This window comes from Lepisosteus platostomus, chromosome 1 (assembly GCF_059453375.1).
Source record: "Lepisosteus platostomus isolate fLepPlt1 chromosome 1, fLepPlt1.hap1, whole genome shotgun sequence".
Classification (NCBI taxonomy): Eukaryota; Metazoa; Chordata; class Actinopteri; order Semionotiformes; family Lepisosteidae; genus Lepisosteus; species Lepisosteus platostomus.
The window spans coordinates 12,541,460-12,560,798 of record NC_142611.1 but is presented as its reverse complement, the minus strand read 5'-3'; the positions used below and the strand labels follow the sequence as shown (position 1 = coordinate 12,560,798).

Sequence of the window (19,339 nt, the reverse complement as noted above, 5' to 3'; positions counted from 1 at the left end):
AAAAGGGGTTGACAGAAATGACAGATCAATGGCCCAATGAAACAGGCAGAATCACCGCTGACTGATGACCAATTCAAGCTGGAGGGTTTTAGGAAACTATATACTGTAGTGTGTTCTCCAGTAATTTATGACTGCACAAAAATTATTTGATGAAGATTACTGATGAATAGTGAGATACAGAGAGATCTCTGAATTTGTTGTAATTGCTTCATTTTTTTATTATTGAAAGCTTTATATCATAGAAGAATCTAACTTTTTCCTTCCTTGTAATCATTCAAAGCTGTCATGCTCATTTTTCTGTACTGATTTTCCTATTTGATTACTTAAGAGCTGTCTAGACATTTCAAAAAGGTTTAAAAGTTTAAAAGAATGGAAGGGGTAGCATTTAAAAAAACATACTGTATATATTTGATGTTTCTGCAACTGATATTTACAAAATAACTAAAAGATTCAACAGTAATAGGTATAAGGTTGGCCACCCCTGATCTAGAGATTCATAACAAGAAATCAAGAAATAGAGGATTTACAGGCAAAAGGAGAATACAGATGAAATGAAACCATCCAAGCCAAGTGGCAACCCAAGCTGCAAAGAAGAAAGAACTGCTACACAGTATCTTTTGCCATTTCAGCAACACACTGATTTAAATTCGTTTGTATTAGGATGAAGCTGGTGCCACCTTGGTATTAAAGCCATTGTTAAATATGCATTTTCACTATTGCATGCCTTGTCAGCTCTTGGAACATGATTGAAGCAGACATTTTTATAAATGAATGAATGTCAGGGCTTTTGATAATGAAAAGGGGGCATACTGTATTACGTGTCATTAATGCATTTTCAAATGAAATTACTCTCAGTACAAAACCTTCAATTAAATAGCTTGAAAAGTAATTGAATAGCATTAGGCTTCCAAATAGTGGACGTTTCTATTTGTTTAAGAATTTTTTCACCCATGTTAAAATCTGCTTAGAGTATGTTCACAATCATGTTTAACCTGACGGTGAGAAACTTCATATTAGGCAGGTTTTCTAGCACAGATGAGTGAGAAAAGTGAGAAAAATTGGTATACTACCTCCAGAGCTGTGCATTCCCAAAAAAAAAATTAAATTGCCTTCCAATGAAAAGCTGCATCCGATGTGTTGAAACATTGCAGATTTATCAAAATGTAACGTTTAAAATGCACACATGAAAGGTTGCTACAATAATTTTAACATCAGCGATGCTTCATTGAAACGTGGACCAGCTCACAAAATCCTCAAAATCAAAAACTATTTGGATAATTGACTCCAAAACCAGTGTAATGTAGTTATACTTATACAAATACATTATATATGAAAATGGTGATCCCGCACCATTATATAAGGATATAAGGGTATTACGTTTCCTGTATATAAAGGAACCACATTCTCTGCAAAGTTTCTTGCATAAATTCAACCACTTTTGAATTAGAATGGAAGTGGGGAGAATCCAAGAATGTCTGAAAGGAAGATAAACAGAGACTAAAGTCAAAAAGAGGATCCAAGAGAAAAATAAAACACAGGACCAGGTACAGTAATTAAGCTCTTATACCTAAATAAGAGGAGTTCAGGAAACAAAAGGATGAAAAAAGGAAGCCAACACATTTGGAGGTGATTTTGATATAATTAGAGCCATAGAAACAAGACTCATAAAGAGAAACTGGGTTGAATGCAATTAGTGAATGTGAACTTTTCCAGAGAGAAATGACAGTCAGGAGGATAGGGTGTGTTAAAAAGTTATTCAGGATCAGGAATTCAGCCAAGAAGAAGTGTTTGTTATGGGGGATTTCAACTTTCCCCACACAGAGTGGGACTAGGAATGTCAGAAGGATAAACTGAAATGGTAGACTTGGTTAGTGATTGCTTTCTTGATCAATCTGTTGGAATAACCGCAAGAAGCAATGCTTGTGTCGATTTAGTCTTTTTAAACCATCAAGACAGAGAGAGGGAAACCGTGATCCCTGTGCTTTGAAGAATACTGTACTTTGAAGCTGCACTTCACATTTTGAGTCCAAATCAAAATGTTACAATGTCAGAAAAGTAGACTTTGAAGGAATAGCAACAGTTTAAGACAAGTAAAATGGAACCAGACAGAAAATGAAAAAGGTGGTGAATGGATGGTAACAATTTATAGATATTCTTCTTGAAGCACTCTTACACGTATCTCAAAAGTAAATCATAGGCTAAAAAGCAGCTGAACAAGTGGTTTAAAAATTAATAATAAAAAGGAGAAAGAAATACTTTACAAAAATAATTAAAAGAATATAGGATGCTGTTAAAGAAAATAAATATAATGAATTTCAAGCGCAGGTAAAAACATTATATTACATTATCATTATAATAATATTGTATTACAATATGATATTAATTAATGCAGGTGTTTACACAAGTTGTAGTTGGCAATATGCCTTAGGCAGCTTTAGGACAATGTTCTGTATTAAATTATTTGCCCAGAAGGTCCAGAAATGTTTAGAATACTTATAACCAGTATCCTGTAATGTCCATTTAATGCAATGTACAATGCAATTAAATTACAAAATATCTTCTAAAATGGCAATAACAGTTGCAAAGTATTTGTAACATAAGTGGAAACAACAAAGATCTGCACAACTGCAGTGACGTTCAACAATAAATACAGTACATATCTGCTCTACCCTCAGATGATATACAGTACCCATCGTGTTGAAAGTACCGTCCCTGCATTAAAATGCTGAATACCATCTCTTTTTTTATGAATAAATCAATTCTCCAACAGAATAACTTTTTTTTATTATACAGTATAATACTGTATGTAAGAAGACTGGATATCCAGGTACAAGGAAACACACTTAGAAGAAGTATGATTGTTGGAAACAACAATGTACAGTGCAGTAGTGTTTGTATTTCTGCTGCCCTCGGGTTACTTCAATATGAGCTGCTTGCCATGGCAAGGAAGACTGGAGCTAAAGGGAGCACTATGACGTCAACTGTTGTATGACACTTTTAACCAAGTGAGATCACAGTGTCGTTCAAAGTCTGAAACAAGAGCAAGGTGCTTTTCTCCAAACAATGATTTCAGGGATTAGTTTTAGTCCCTCTGCTGTGTGTGATCTGAATGCATTGCCTGCAAACGTATGACATTTACAGATGATGCAGAAATCTAGATCCATAGCTAAAGGCTGAGACAAGACAAGCCGGATATAATGTCAGTAAATGCAAATTGTTATATGTATGTAAAAAATTAATGTTGCATTCCTTTAGGAACTTGTACAGGGTAGTCTCACTTCCTAACGCTTTTTGAACAACAAATGTAACCAGTCCTTCTTCAACTGTTAGCACTACATCAGCTGACACTACTACGATTACACTGGAAATACTCAATACTCAGTCCGCTCAATGTTCAAGTTTTGTTTTGTAAAGTATACTGTATACTGTACTGTAGGCACACATTGTCTTTGGATTGTTTAAAGCACAAACAACATTTTAGCATCTGCTTGTTACTTTAGAAAAGCACAATAAATAAACATAAAAAAACAACCTGGGTATAAAATATGTTTTTGTGTCCCCTGCACTGTCACTGATAAAACCTGCTAGCTCTCTGGAGCAAAAGCAAAGATCATAGCCAGTATGTCTTATAGTTACATGTACAGCAGATCTTCTCTGCAGAAAGGTGATTTGAGTAGAAACCTACAGCGCAAGTTTAAACAGGAACCAGCAAACTAAAGTCCAGTTAAAGAGTTCAGAGAATTTAATGAAACCACTTAATGACATGTGCACACAGCTGAGAGGGCAAAAACAAATAACTTACCAGAAATGGCCATGCCGGGCTGCCTTCAGTGAGAATAGTACAATGAACTCCCCACCCAATTTGTTGCGTAAGACAGAAACCTCAAACAACCTCAGCATACTGCAAAATGGTCTATTTTAAGAACAGCAAAGGAATGCTTAGACAGAGTTTGGCCACAGGGATATCTGAGTCTCCCAAGCAGTTGAGGCAGCAGGGGCCACAATACGTTGGAAGCAAGAGTCAGAAATAGAGCTTGTTAAAAGGAGAACCTTTTCTTAAGGAAAGCTTGTAATTCTCTCTACTAACATTCATCATTGGAGATTGAAGGTGCACAAGAAGCTCAACCAAACTCAGAGTTTTTTCATTCTAGATTGCTTGCTCATACACTTTCCCTGTGTTGCATCCTAGGGACCTTCACAGTCTTCTCCCAGATGATCCAGCTACCAATGAATTCTTATTGTTAGGAGATTCTTATTAGAGTAAGTTTCTACCATGTTTGAAGTCCTCCAACACAGCAGTTTATACTGTACAAACAAGGATGAATCTGGCCAATGAAGCATGAGTAGCACTTGCACAGTCAAAAAAATTTCTTGCAAGAAAACGGTGAGTTAAATGAGTTAAGTTTGCAGACTATTCAAAAATGAAGAGGGTTAGCAAACAGATGTATCCGTGAGGCTTATTATTACTCTCAGAATTAAATGTTATTAAAGATATCTAATACATTTGTGTTGTCTTGACAAGGCGGCTTAGAGCTCTCTGAAAATCCAGAGGAATGTGGCTAGGAGGACCCTGTGATAAGAAACATCATAAAGCTGTGTCCAATGCTGAACCATCCAATGATATACGTATAGGACAGGTGGGCTCCAGTGCATCTGTAGTCTTTTCTCCCCAAGACCATGGGTTCAAGTTCACTGTTCATCACCCAAAGGAAGATCCACCAATGAAGGACCTGCAGGGTGGGTACCAGAACTATACAGTACCTGGTAACACCCTCAACCATTTACCAGCTATGATGTCTCATCTTAAAAGCTAGGACTCAACTCATTTTTGGTTGGTTAACCCACTGGCTCCTCTTCTCTCCCCAACTAAACTAGAAATCTTACTTTTCCAAACATGTGACACCAAGTAGTCCCAGTCAGGACTTAAACGTTTCTCCAATAAAAAGCAATAAAAACCGTTTTGTGTAACGAAAGCAGCACAAAAGCTACTTTCAACGGCACAAACCGGCACAAATGCAGCGCTGGTGAATGAGGTGGGTTTCATTGTTTGTGCTGTTTGTAGGGGGGCAACTTCACAGAGTTACAGACCACAGGGTGCATGCCCTCTACTGAGCCCACTAACACCCCTTCCAGCAGCAACCTTAGCTTTTCCAGGAGGTATCCCTTCCAGGTACTGGCCAGGCTCACACCTGCTGAGCTTCAGTGGGTTTTCAGTTGTCAGTTGCAGGGTGATGCAGCTGATGGCAAAAACTAATTTAAAAATAATTTCACTAGGTACTCTTTTATACAAAGTGTTGTAGGAGTCATCTTGTTAAAGATGACACCGCATCTTTTTTTCAAGAAATAGCTATCCTTGGAGATGGATCCTTGGATCAATCATCTGCTAACACCCAGAGCAACTGGGTGAGACAAATAGCTAAGTCTTATCTGCACCCTTTCTTATGCTCATACAGTATGTACTGTATGTGAAAATAAGCGAATCCCACAGTTACTGTATATGACAGGTATACAATTGATAACAAGAGTCTCTGAGTGATATTGGTGGTTTTAGTCTCAAATAACCCATAGATGACATTTTTTATGAGGCTTCTATCTCTTATACATTTTTATAGCTTTTTATTTTTGTAGTTCATGCTTATGCTGAAAAGCTGAAACGCAGAGGGTTTCTTATTTTTTTTCTCAATAGGACCAACAAAAACATATCATTACTTGCAATTCACAAAAATGTTATTTTTGTGCAGGCTGGAATCCACAAAAACAGATATAGCTAGAACTAATTTCGTTTTGGAAAAGTCACAGCTTTCAGCTATATACACAGAAACTCTCCACAGACAGTGGTTTTCTTCTAGATGTGTGTGAAATATTATTCTCTGTAAAGTCAAAACTCCTGACACACTAAATATTTAAATTCCCTTTCAAATAAAATGATGTGGTGAACTGAACAGTGGTTTGTGTATGTATGATAGTGAACATGATCAGTAACATCAGTCATTTTTTTCTTCTAATAATATGTACAGTATAGAACCATTTTACAATTTACGTCACATGCAAAATTATAGCTGTTTCTTGAGGTTGTCTGTAGACTTGAATCATATCTAACTGTAAAGTATCTGTTATTTTCCAGTTTTTCAATTTAAGAAAACGTGGTACTGTATCTACAACCCTAATCAAAGAGCACACTTACAAATGTCAATTGCATACTGTAATTATTATAGTTACATTTTTTAAGAGGACAGTGATATTTCCAAGATTTGGAAAATAACATATTTTTTTTCCCTAAAGAATGCCTAATTTTAATATATTGCTATTTTGTTTGTATTTAGAAATCTGCAGTAACTGATACATTTTCTGGCTCATCAGAATTCCCTGTTAAAAAAAGTATCTCTATTAAGAGGCATTTAACATGCTTGGATACACAAGTGAAAACCTGGACAAGTTGGAAACAAAATCCGGCCTTGCATCTGTGCCAGCATTTTAATCTTATTAAATCCTGTCTCTGTGTCATATGGCCAGGAGGGTTAGTGTTTTCAGTTTCTAGTACGTATATCTCAATAAGACCCAGGTCGGGCACTTTTTTACCCAGTATGAATCAAAGTCTAGTGAAATTGCACAAGGATTTCTTTTTTTTTGCCAGTAGGACCAGTTTCAACCAGTTTACCATTTTCAGCTATTTTCTTCCCGAAAGTTTCTAAAATACATGTAATAGTGAAGGACTGAATCAAGTACTAAGATAAATATACACAAAATCTAGCATATAGAAACTCATAAGAAAAAACTCCAGCTTATATAGTTGATCTACATTACTAAGTAGGTCTACTTAAAATACAAATAACCAGCAACTGGACAAATATTAGTAGTTTGCAGCCAAAAGGTGGTTAACTATTATTTTCTTGGTTGAGGCAGTATAGCACATGGCGCACTAAAATGCTGAAGCAAATGAAAAATGTTCACTTCACTTTCTTTGGTACGGAGTGAGATTTGGAACCATGGAAAACTGTTTAGTTTCAGCTGAGTCTCTCCCATCAGTCTTCTGTTATTTACAGTTTGCCTGTTCAGTTTTGTTGCTCCATCAAATATGTATTTACACAGTCTGATGCTATAGTGCACCAATTCTTTTTCCTCCTGTTGCTTGTTCATTAGATTAAAGAAGCATGTGGACAACTGGTGTGAATGATACACTCTACTTATATACAGTATACTTATTTTTTAACTTAAATGTGCACCTCATTTATTTATAAGTTAATTGTTGCTTTTTTTTTTGCTTACATGTCAGTGTTGTGTAATCTCTGCACATAAATGTATCAGGCTTACAATGTCATTTCCTATGCAAAAGTAAAGTCTTTTACTTTTGAAGAAGTAGGACGTCCGATCCCCAGTGTCAAAATTCTTTATGACTGCATCAATGAGTGATGTCCTGTAACATTGTCTGTTACAGTCAAATTAGCGTTCATTTATCATCATGATGCCCAGAGGAAATACAGCATAGTTTTAACATCTTGCAAATAATGTTTTCACCTCAGAGGTAATGCTAAGCACAGATGTGGTCTGAAATCAATCCCTCTAGAACAGAAGTTCCCAAGCCTGAGTAATGTTAAATTGGTCCATACAAGCTTTGATTAGACTAGTTTAACCGCAAAGAGCTTATGATTTAAAAAAATCTGTTGGAGTTCAAGTCTCAGGACACTTGCAGAAAGATTATGTTGCAAGAGGCTCTGGTCTTTTTTATTATTTGGTACAAGGAAATAAAAATTACATATCACTTGTACAGTATGTCACACAAGATACTGGTGCAGAATGTTACACACACAACTCTACTGAAAATAATTAAAATCTTTTAAGTTAAGTTCTCAATCACTTTCTCTTGAGGGCATGTCTTATTGTAATGAATTTACAACTCAAAACGCACAGAAAAATGTTAAAAGTGAAACACAATTGGATTGGAACCAATAATATTTGCTTAGATATTAGTATCTCTAAATGTATTTTAGAAACAACAAAAGATACACAGGATAATCAAATCATTATATTACATTTTTTTGTTTTGAGAAATGTGCTTTTTTATATACTGTATTTCAAACAGCTATGAGATGATAACTTTTTAATTCACCATATAAAATTATGATTATTATTACCACCATTGCCATATTTAACACGTACTGTATAGTACAAACACTTCTTTTAGTGTATTCTGAGAAAGGGGATTCCTCAGAAGTGTACATGTTCTGTAAATGCTCCACAGTAAATAACTGAAATGACACATTACTATGGAGTTCCACACGTAACACTCTTTAAACCAGAATACATTTAAATGTATTTTCTGAGCAGAAGAATAATCATAACCATCACTTGTGCATTCAAATCATTCTAAAACATTATTATGGTTTTATAGTGATAGGAAATGTCTAATGTGTGTCATTTCATTAGACAGCGAACCTCTGCTTCATTTTAAAACTCAATATTAGCTGTACCAAAATCTCTCTTGCTCTATTCCAGGCTTCATTAAGGACTTCAAAATCACCTTCAAGGTAAGATGCACTCCTGTAATAAATGAAATGTAATAGTCATTCTCAGAGGGCTGTCTCCTTGTATTATATGTGGACGAGAGGGTAGGTGGTTCCATGTGGCCTGCATATTTTAAGAGCTCAGTCTGTTAACTGTAAAAATAGAGTATTCAGGAAGAGCAGGGTTTATTCTGAAGGAAATTGCAGGCAGGACCTCATTTACAGGAAAATGTGAAAACCCATGGTGAAATGTTTAAGGGACACATAGATATTTCATGAACAAGCTTCGTAAGCTTTCTATAGGCTTTTTCATATAATTTTGTGATGTCAAGTTTGCCTTTCTATTTACATTTTTAGGGAGCTTAAGTAATGTTGCACCTGAAGCAAAAAAAAAAAAACTTCGTCATAAAAGGCTCCTTTATCTGCTAGGTGCACAAAATGTGCACATAATGATCGATGATAATATAATTTTTATGTGGTTATCACATTGAGTACTGATACTTAAATATTTGAATAAAAAAAATCATTGTCTACCAAATATACCTGTATAACAAATGAATGTGTGCTGAAGAAAATAATTAAAAGACACAGTAGCATTGAACTACATACAATATATTTGGTACAGTATGTGTTTAATATTTCCATGCTATGGATGTACTGTATGGAAAGTTCCACTTTTACCTCTTTATTTAAGTACCTCTGAACGTACTGTATCTTCTGTTGCAGTTATTATGGCACCAAAATCAATGATCTGCAGTACATACAGTATAGTATACTGTAAGTTATGAATAGTTATTAATTTTATGTTATTTAAAAACACATATACAGATACAGATATAGTAAGGTGCATAAGGTTAAAACAAGGTGAAGGATTTAGACTTTCAATTAGTTATATACAGAGAATTACAAGAACCGAGACAGAATCAAGGTCTGATGAGCAGTTTGTTTCTGCTCCTCGTGTCTTGCACTCTAATTAAAATCAGGGACAAACTCTAATCCAGCCCGTTATTGGTGGTTTCATTATTTATATCTATAATTCCATCCATGTTTGCCTGTGGCTCAGAGGATTAACTGCAGGATCCCTTTGATAACCTTGAAAGTGCTACATACTGTATCAAGGTATAAGACCTCTCCAAGATGCTGAATTGCTATAGTGAATACCTTGCTCTACAGTGTCTGCACCATTTGACCTTCTTACAGCTACTGTATCTGCACCACGATCGTTAAGATACCTTGTTATGGACACTTCCCATAACTCTGTAAGAACAGTCTTAAACTGCTATTCCAGAAAGTCATAGTTCTTTACCTGTTATATAGCAGAATATCTGGCACCCAGATCTGATTTGAGGGAAACCGCAGATTTTGCACTCCGGGGTAGTGTTCTGTGTTCCAAGACAGGTACACATCCGTCCAATGCTGTCGACAAAGACAGAATGAAACCAGGAATATAGTTAATACACTGCGGTGATGAGAAACATCTTCTACAGTAAATAGCAAATCAGAATTTTGACCCAGTAAAATAGTATCTTTCAATCTTTATTGGTACTGTAAAAGTCTCCATGAAGTACTGGATGTGATGCCACATGACATAGTCTTTCCCTTACAACAGGGTAATCTTAAAATATGAAATTAAAATTCAATATAAGGCATCTTAATTATTCAAGGAAATGTGGGCTCTGCTTATTTGGTAACAAAGGAATGGGCATAACAGGGTTAGTTCAGAAATTTAAATATCAAACCTGTGAGTACTACTCAGAAATACATACGAGTTTTCACAAATACATGAACATTTTATCCTGTTTCCCCTGATTAGAAGCGATAAAAAATTCCTGAAGGAGAGATCTCAGATTCGAATTGGCCATCCAGAACCCTGGCAGAGGAGACTTTGGAATATCTTTGCCTAAGATGAATAAATAGGGCAAGTCACGGATCACAATTTGGAAGTTAGGCTTAGAGGCAGAAGTTAGGCCCATAAAGTTAGGCCAGCAAGGACTGAAGACAGGCCAAGGGATGTCAAGACCCGAGGAAGCCAGTACACCAAGGAGAAGGCATAGAAAACAGCTCAACCAGGCCTGTGAAGCAAAGTCCGATATGCTGCTCCACCCTCTCCAGCCAGCCCTCTACTTAATTAAATTAGCCTTTCACAGCAATGCTGAATCAGCTCCTGACAGGTCACACAGCTCCTCTCATCAACGAATCCCCACGGGTCAGGTGATGTCTACTTCTCCACTATCCATAATATAAGCAATAGGAACACAAAAAGCTTTCCTAGTTTGCACACTTTCTAAGGGAATAGCTCACATTTACCTTGCACTTGGGTTTAGTCCTTGATAGGAACAACATAAAATGTCTATCTTGGTAAGAATTTGATGTAACTTTTTTTACTTTTACCTCAAATTAGAATTTGAGTGTAGTACCATAACCGGATTTGTATGTCAGTGCACTACATCCTCATAAAAAAACATTTTTTTCTACTTCCTTTTTCTTTTTCAGCATGGAATTAACTTCTTCCTTCCAAGTTTATTATTTGCGTTATATTATTTAATTGATTCAGTTCCCAAATGAAGAAGGAATAAAAGCTTTGCTTTGTTAATATCACACACTGTCTGTTTGTGCTTGTTAATTCACTGCTCTGCAATTTCTCTCTAGAGTCCGTGAGGTGTTTTAAACACTTTCCTATTAGTTGTTTGCTGTTGAGTCAACAGTATTTATTCTAAATTCATTAGAGGCATTAACCATTTGCTTTGCCAGTTTTTGTTCTGTGCGTAACGATGAGGATTCAATATGTATAAGGTTTGATATTTCAAAACCAATTAAGAATGACATTCTATGCTGTAAATATATTAAGTACCCGATTTTGTACGCTTTAATTATTTTCTCAGAAAACAATTGTCTGGACGCTGTACTGTTCTAATTCTTCCTTAACACAGCTGTTATTCCCTCCCTTGTAGCCTTTTCCCCTGCCTGGTTCCTTCACACCTCGTAAAGTGGACAATCAACAGAATGCATCAAGAAGAGTAGCAAAGACAGAAAACACATTTGGCTTCAGGCAATTAGTTTTTACGGACTACTGTCAACAGAGCATGTGCAGTGTAAACATAAAATGATACTACTAGGAGTAATACTGTAATTCATTAATTTAAGCTCTATTAACTTTAAATAGCATTTTATGCAATTAAGTGCTAGATTTAAAATAGTGTCAATACAAATAGACTCCACAAATATATGCTGTAGATACAGATAAAGGATACAGGGATCCCTGGGACGACTATTGACACTAGTGATGACAGAAAGCAAAGCATTTCACCTGATTCCAGGGTCCAAAGTTTAAATTTTTTCACAGACCATGTTAAAACGGAATATAAGAAAACATTCCTTGAAGAAAATGCTGAATTTCAAAGTCAGGTCACTGCACAGAGAAATTGTAATCAACTCTCAGCGTGATGAGGAAGAAGTCCCATTCACTTCTGAGCTGTGCTGAGTAAATTGCTCTGATGGACACAGGGCATTCTCAAAGACGCAGCTGTACGACTTCATCCCTGTTAGTGGACTCGTCATCATCACTGATCAGTCCTATTATAGTGAGATTGGCGAACACATTTAGCCATCCCCCTCGGACCACACCTACACCATCACCATCTACCTCTTTATGATTTCTTATCTATTGCACATCTCCAGTCATTGTTTACACGTCTGTATTGTTTACATTCAAACTTTCTACATGTTTACTTGCACATTGTCTACTGTTTGTTTGTATACTGTCTTGATGCACTGTTTGCACTTTGTTTTGTTTTTTTACACTTGTTTTACAATCGAGAGACTTTCTGTAAGTAAGAGTTCCATTGTACCAGTACCGGTTACATATGGCAATAAAGTTCAAGTTCAAGACCTCTCTGTGATACTGGCATGCTCCCAAGCATAATCCAGTAATTAGTAGCAACCAGAGTTTTTAAAGATATAAAAATATGTGGTGTTGTGATTGTGACCGTTTAAACAAAGACACACCAGCTCTTTGTATACAACCAAGGTCATGGTATACAAAGAGTCTCTTGCAGTGATGCTACTCCAGACTATACAAATGGAGTGTGCCAGGGGTTTGGTCATTTGGAGCGGTAGAATTGCTGTTTTTTATGAGTGTTGCAGTTTTGACGCTTAAGAGTGTGCCTTGATAGTAGTTTAAATCTGAATTTGTTACAGATCCATCATTTAACAATCCAAATGTTAACGAGTCTTTCTGTCCCACAAAAAGTATGAAACTCAGAGGTATATTAAAATGGAGGGCTAATAACAACTTCAAATTTTCATGCATAATCTGGAACGTTTGCAGTTGCTTTCTATACAAGTTTATAATGACGTAGTTCAATAAGTAACGCAACCTAAAAACCATCCCAGATTATAGCAGGAACGTTTCTGTAAGATAGTGGCAAATGCTATGGAGTCTGATATATTGAAAAACGTTATCTGTAAAATGTAATTCCGGCACCACAAAAATATTTCAGCAACTGTCAATGTGTTTTTCACGCTACAGGTAGTTTAAAAAATAACACTATAGCTTTACTTTTACAAACTGTGTAAAAAACGAACCAGGGAGCAAAGACTTTGATGGATCAGTCCCATGAAAAGAAAACAGTGACGAATGGCACAGCTGTGCAAAGACAACAGCCAGTATATAATTGTTTTTTTTTTGTTGTTGTTCTTGTAGTCTAGAAGAGGTATTTTAGTTGAGTTAAAGAAATGGGAAAAAAAGAAAAAAAACTGTTCACCCCAACTGGTGCTGAAACACTTAAGCCAAAGGCTGCTGTTAGTGAGAATGGACATTCTTTAGAGGTTTGTCGAAATAAGCATATCCAGAGAGTTAGCAAACTGGAATCTGTTGCTTTATTATTCTTCTTGCCCCTGCTCTAATGAACAACAGCCAAGTGTTTAAGAAAAGCAAAGGCCTCGTTGATTTAACTATAGTATAAAGAGACTGCTTTTTCCTGTACATGGAAAGGTTTGACTTGGACATACACATCATTGAACACATTAGACTTCTATGTAGTTTTGCAAAGTACAAAAACATCCCAAGCCAACATTCTTTCAAAGGTATGCAAACTTTTGTACCATACACGTTTGTTCATTTAGAGTGGGTGTGTGCTGGTTACAGAAAATACTGCACTCCATCCATGCACTTATTGTTGCTTTATCCAATTCAGGGTATTGGGGGTGCCGAAGCCTATCCTGGCAAGCAACAGGCCAAGGCTGAATACACCCATCGCAGGGCACACACAGACACACACTTTTACCTACTGTAGGGCCAAACGTGGATACAAAAACACCGCATCAGCAAATTAAACAAAGTCAAACATCTTTGCCCTTTCTTTACAGCGGCACCACAAAAATACTTTGTTAAACAACTAGAATTATTGTCACTGACCTCATTTGACTTAATTGTTTTCAACAGTAGACTCTTGTGGATTTATACCATTTCAGCAGGCTTCTTGAAATTTACAATTTAAATTACATTTTTTAGCTTTGACAGGTTACTGATTATTCAGTATATGGCCTTTAGCTAATCAGAAACATGATAATAATATGTGCCAAGGACTAGAAATTATGGGCCTTATCAAAAGTCTTTATTTTGTGTGTGTGAAGGGGCTATAATACTTGCAAAGGCACTGGTCAGAAATTGGCAAAAGCTTACCAGCTGCAGCCACGCATTGGTCACCAGGACCTGATTCTTCTCATCCTGGAAAGAAAAAGAAAACAGCCCCTTTGAAACAAACAGAATTTGAAATGAAACTGCAGCAATTTACATTAAGATACCATTGTGCTTCCATCATCTGGAACCATTAAAGGGACCGCATGCTCTACATATGAAATGATGAATAGTAATAACTTAATGCAAAATTATTTTTAACCTTGAAAACTCAAAAAGTAACACTTGTTTTTTTTTTTTGATTGTCTGGGCGCTTGAACAGGTGTATGCCCATTTTTCCATGCAAAGACACACTGAAGGTGTCAGCAGATATACTGTAGATTAGGTTTAACCGCAATTGGAAGGGGTGATCTTTAACTCAGAGGAAAAAGAAAAATCCAAATAGCCTTTTTGCCAAAAAAATTTAGTAAATGCTCCTTTATATCATGAGGAAAAAAAAACAGTTCCAAAAGAAGAGAGAATGGGGCAAATGAGTGAAATGAAAATGAAAGCAATGAATGACTTTTACTTCTTTACCCATTCTGCCCCAAATTAAAGTACACTTGGCAGGGTATCTGCAGACCGGAGCCATAGTTTTTTCATACTTTTATCACAGCATCCTGTGATTGTAATCCTGCCTTCACTGTGCTTTACTGCAATACACTCGAACATAAGAATGCCGTGATAATCAATGATAAAGATCTTAAGCTATTGTTTACTTCAGCACTCTGTGGTAAAGCACAGCAAATTCATATTTAAACCATAGAAAACCATGTCATGATACAAATGTGGTTTTAATATGTCTCCATAAGCAGATGTCTGGCATTTTCCACTGTGAAACAAGGTTACAAGGTTAATTGAAGAGCCCTGAATATTATCCCAACATTACATGATAATACAGAGAAAGAAAGCTTTATTTACCAAAAATGTCGACCAAATCTATTGATATCCTTAAAGTTATGTATTGGGGCAGGGCACAGCAGGAAATACCAACAGGTGCTTTTAGGGATCCACACTGATAATCGCAAACTGCAGTACTTCAGGAAGCTTCCCAGCAACAAAGATTTTAAGGACACCAGACGGGCTTATTGACATGGTGCCAAGTGCATTTGTATGACTCTGAGTTCTCAGAATGTGTGTTTTTATTATTCTTTATAACAATAAACAGTCATTTCCTGTTTTTCACGTTCATATGTACCGTATAACAGAATTCAGCCATGTTGAATAATACAACATGATAAGCAGAAATATGATTTTTTTGTTGTTGTGTGCTTTAAACTGCATGGAGCTAGCTGGAATAACAATGAATTTTATTATTCATTAGGAATGAATTAAACATAAGCAGCAGAAAGAGAAATGGCTGGGATTCCACTGTGTGAGAAGAAATGTAGTGAACTAAAGGCTGAAAGCACAAAACTTAATTCATCTGGACTTGCAACACAATGCTAAAGTCCACTTCACCTCCTTTACTCAGTACATCATCTCACTGGCAAACAAGTAACCTGCATTTGTTCATTAATAAACGGTAATCCTAAAGCTAAAATACAGCGTCCCAAATAGTTCAACTAGGAATAACACAAGGAAAAAGGAAGTGTTTAATAAAATGATTAAAAAACAACCGAATCCAGTTACCGAAAAGGAGAACAATGAATTGCAAACACAGGTCAAAAAGGATTTTAGAAAGGCCAAGACAGAGGAATAAAAAACATAAATAATCAAAGGGCTGCAAGAGTAAAGGAACAATCAATGATTAAGTAACATACATGAGGGACAATAATGGGGAAAATCTAGACAACGAAAGGGAAATAGCTAATGTACTAATTGACTATTTCACTGAGGTGTTCAAGAAGGAAGGAGTGAGGGGTCTCAGGTAGGGATGGGTGAATGGGTACAATTCTGTATTAAAAAGTATGAAAAAAGGCAGTGTTTGTGCACTAGAAGTCCTGAAGATTATTACATTCACAGAGCCCAAAGGTATCTCAAGGAAACAAGAGACATTACTCAGAATCCATTGGTGTAACTATTTCAACAGCTGTCCAAGACATTTAGTACAATAATATTGTAGCGTTGGTACAGTAGTATCGCTCAGACCTTATCGACTCTCTTCTTAACTTTCATGAGCACAACTACAGTATGTATGTACGTACACTTTTCCAGCCTGTAACCACTCTTAGAAGAAGCAATAACATTTGAATATTAAAAGGAATTTTCTCCAGTGGTTAAATCTACCGTACGCTTTATTCAAAGTTACTCTAAATGCTGTCTTGCATATGAAATTAATATATTTAATCTCCACAGGCACACAATGCTTAACTCATAGCAGTTTATACATATGCAATACCATTTTTTCAAATAAATAGAGTCTTGCTGTCTGGTGAATTTATCTTTAAAAAATAGATCTTCATTTCCAAATGGCGCCCTGTACCCACTGCATACCGAGAGTAAAGTCATTCTGTAATTTGACTGTTTGAGGTCATGAAAAAAGTGTAGTATTGGAAAAAGAGATTTTTCATATCAATAACAGCTTTAGAGGTAGGTACTGTATATTGGTGAAAAATAGCCATTAGACGCATTTACTGTATGACTAAAAGAAGTTGGTTGCTTTCAAGACAGACACGGAATTTATAGTATTTATAGTAGTTGTGACTACTATAAATAGTAATATGCATGCAAGTGGATACTGCACTTTAGAAGTGGATATATGGATCACTTCCTATGTGCTCTGAGATCCTTTGTGATGAAAAACTCTATAGAAATGTTCGAAATTAATAATAATATCTGAACAATGCAACATTGAGATGTGCCTGTTTATTTCTGGCACAAGTAACGTTGGAATGCTTTTCCAGTTGTTTCAAAATGGCTTTTCTTTTCTCACAAAAAAAGTCAGCTTTTTAATTTCAGACTTAAATAAATAATTGCTAAACTATTGCTCTGGGAAGAGAAATTATACAGCAGGAATTAACTGCTAATTATAAAAACTCAGACTGAATTGTCCATCTGGGTTAAGAGTTCCATCTCATTGAGCTTCTGTAATTTACAGTAAAAGGTAATAATGCTGTTTTTGAACTTCGCTGTTATCTTTGTTTAATGATAGTGCCCAGCGCACCTAAACAAAAAATTGGTCATCTTTAAATAAAATTTGAAAATAATATTCACATAATGGAAACAGCGGAGTTAATGGATACATAAAAATAGAGTGACAGGAAATTGTTGAAATGTGAACTAATAATACTGTGTTAACCTTAATTCAGCTAAAATTTAGGACATGCTGTGAGTTGTCTAATTTTAGGAACTCTTTAATCAAAATAAATGTAGGCATGAAAGACCAAGACAGATGTAACATTTGCAATATAATAACAAAACATGAATATTTTCCTTTTTTTTTTGTTTCTGTCAGATCTCTATTATAGTTTTCCTACAAGCTGCATCAAAAAAAACAGAAGAGCCCATCTTCTGATGGAACAGGACCTTAAGTGTACTTTTTTTCTATCTTTTGCAGGCAGACAACAGAAATAATAACCAATTTCTAAAACTGAAGAGTATCAATAAGATTGGTCAGCTTCAGATCGATTGTAAAACCAGAGCAATGAAAGAAACCATGTCAAGCGCGATGGGGAGATTTTTTTCCGCGCTCTGTCAAGGTCAAACTCTCGTTTTCGGTCTATTGTCAAGATGTCTATCTGTTGAATTGAAAAACACAGCACACAGAAACCCACTGAATCTTTGCAGAGGCATGCATTTAAGTTCTCAGATTGTATAGTGAACTGTGTCATGTTACAAAGGCAGAGGTTTAGCACAACAGTTACCATGTGCTCTCCTTAAATATGCAACACTGTATATAGGGCAAAGTTAAAGCCAAGTGGGCTGGGAAAACATGATATCTATAAATCAACTAAATGAAATGTTTTCATTATTGCCATGCCAATGACCTTCTTTAAAACAGACCTGGGAAGAGGACGCTAACCTCAACACCCTTTTGATATTTCAATGAATCAAGAAGCTGGGCCTTTGAATATTTTAACAAATAGGAATTAAAAATGTGAAAACCCTGGAAATGGCACACTTGTCTTTTATGGTGATGTGACAACAGCAGCATGAATTCTGATGTTTACAGAAATGTTTTGTCTTCTTATGTAGAAGTAAATGCTCCCATAATTACTCAGCATCACTTCACATTGCAGCATGAGAATTCTCCAAAACATATGGTTTATGCAACATATACAGGGGTCTATCAGGTGAAAAAAGTGGGCTATCCTAGATTAGCCAAGTCTTAAATCCATCCATTTTCTAACTGGTTTATCCAATACAGCATCGTCGGGGAGCGGGAGCTTATCCGTGTCTCATCCAGGATACAGGCTGGATTAGACACGAGTTCGTTGCAGGGCACACACAGACACAAACACACATGCACTCGCAACAGGGCCAGGGCCTTTTTCCAGAAGCCAATTAACCAACTATTATGTCCTTAGACTGTGGGAGAAAACCAGAGCAACTATAGGAAACCCATGCGAACATGGCAAAAACATGCAAACTCCATGCCTATAGCACCCCAGGAATTGAACCCAGGGACCCAGTGCTGTGTGGTAGCAATGCCAACCACTGCGCCATCGTGCCACCCTTAATTTTAAATCTTTTGAAGAGATATGAGCAAAAAACTGACTTTTATTCTCTGAAAGTGAATGTACTAAATCAATATGTGCCACTACATATTTAAGTATATGTAGCGGAGAGGTGGCTCTCGGGGCGAAGAGGTGGCTCTGTGGCTAAGGATCTGTACCTGTGACTGGAAGGCTGCCAGTTCATATCCCATGGCCGGCAGAGGAATCCTACTCCACTGGGCCCCTGAGCAAGGCCCTTAACCCCAACTGCCAGGGGTGCCGTACAATGCAGACCCCAGGCTTCTCTCCGTGTCTGTGTCTCCATGGAGAAAAGCTGGGGTATGTGAAAAGATGAATTCCTAATGCAAGAAATTGTATAGGGCTAATAAAGAAACAAACAAAATAAGTGGACTTAAAAATTGTCTGAAAAAGTGTGGTAAATGTGGCAAACCTAATGTGGCAGGAAGTGCTTTATAAATACAGAGTACAATGTCTACAAAAATTATTCAAGTAATACCCTGTATTTTTGTTTTCCTGCAGTCTTTCACACTGAATGTAAAGCT

General features: G+C 36.3%; 1 protein-coding gene across 1 annotated transcript in view; it reads right to left on the bottom strand.

Annotated features, from left to right (window-relative positions):
- chrna8 (cholinergic receptor, nicotinic, alpha 8) overlaps positions 1–19,339 on the bottom strand; it is a 113,521-nt gene that overhangs the window by 31,177 nt on the left and 63,005 nt on the right. Inside the window, exons 3-4 of the mRNA XM_088624552.1 lie at positions 14,185–14,229; positions 9,808–9,917 (exon numbers count right to left, since the gene is read on the bottom strand). Coding sequence (XP_088480678.1) covers positions 9,808–9,917; positions 14,185–14,229 — 155 coding nt within the window. The remainder of the gene's footprint in view (positions 1–9,807; positions 9,918–14,184; positions 14,230–19,339) is intronic.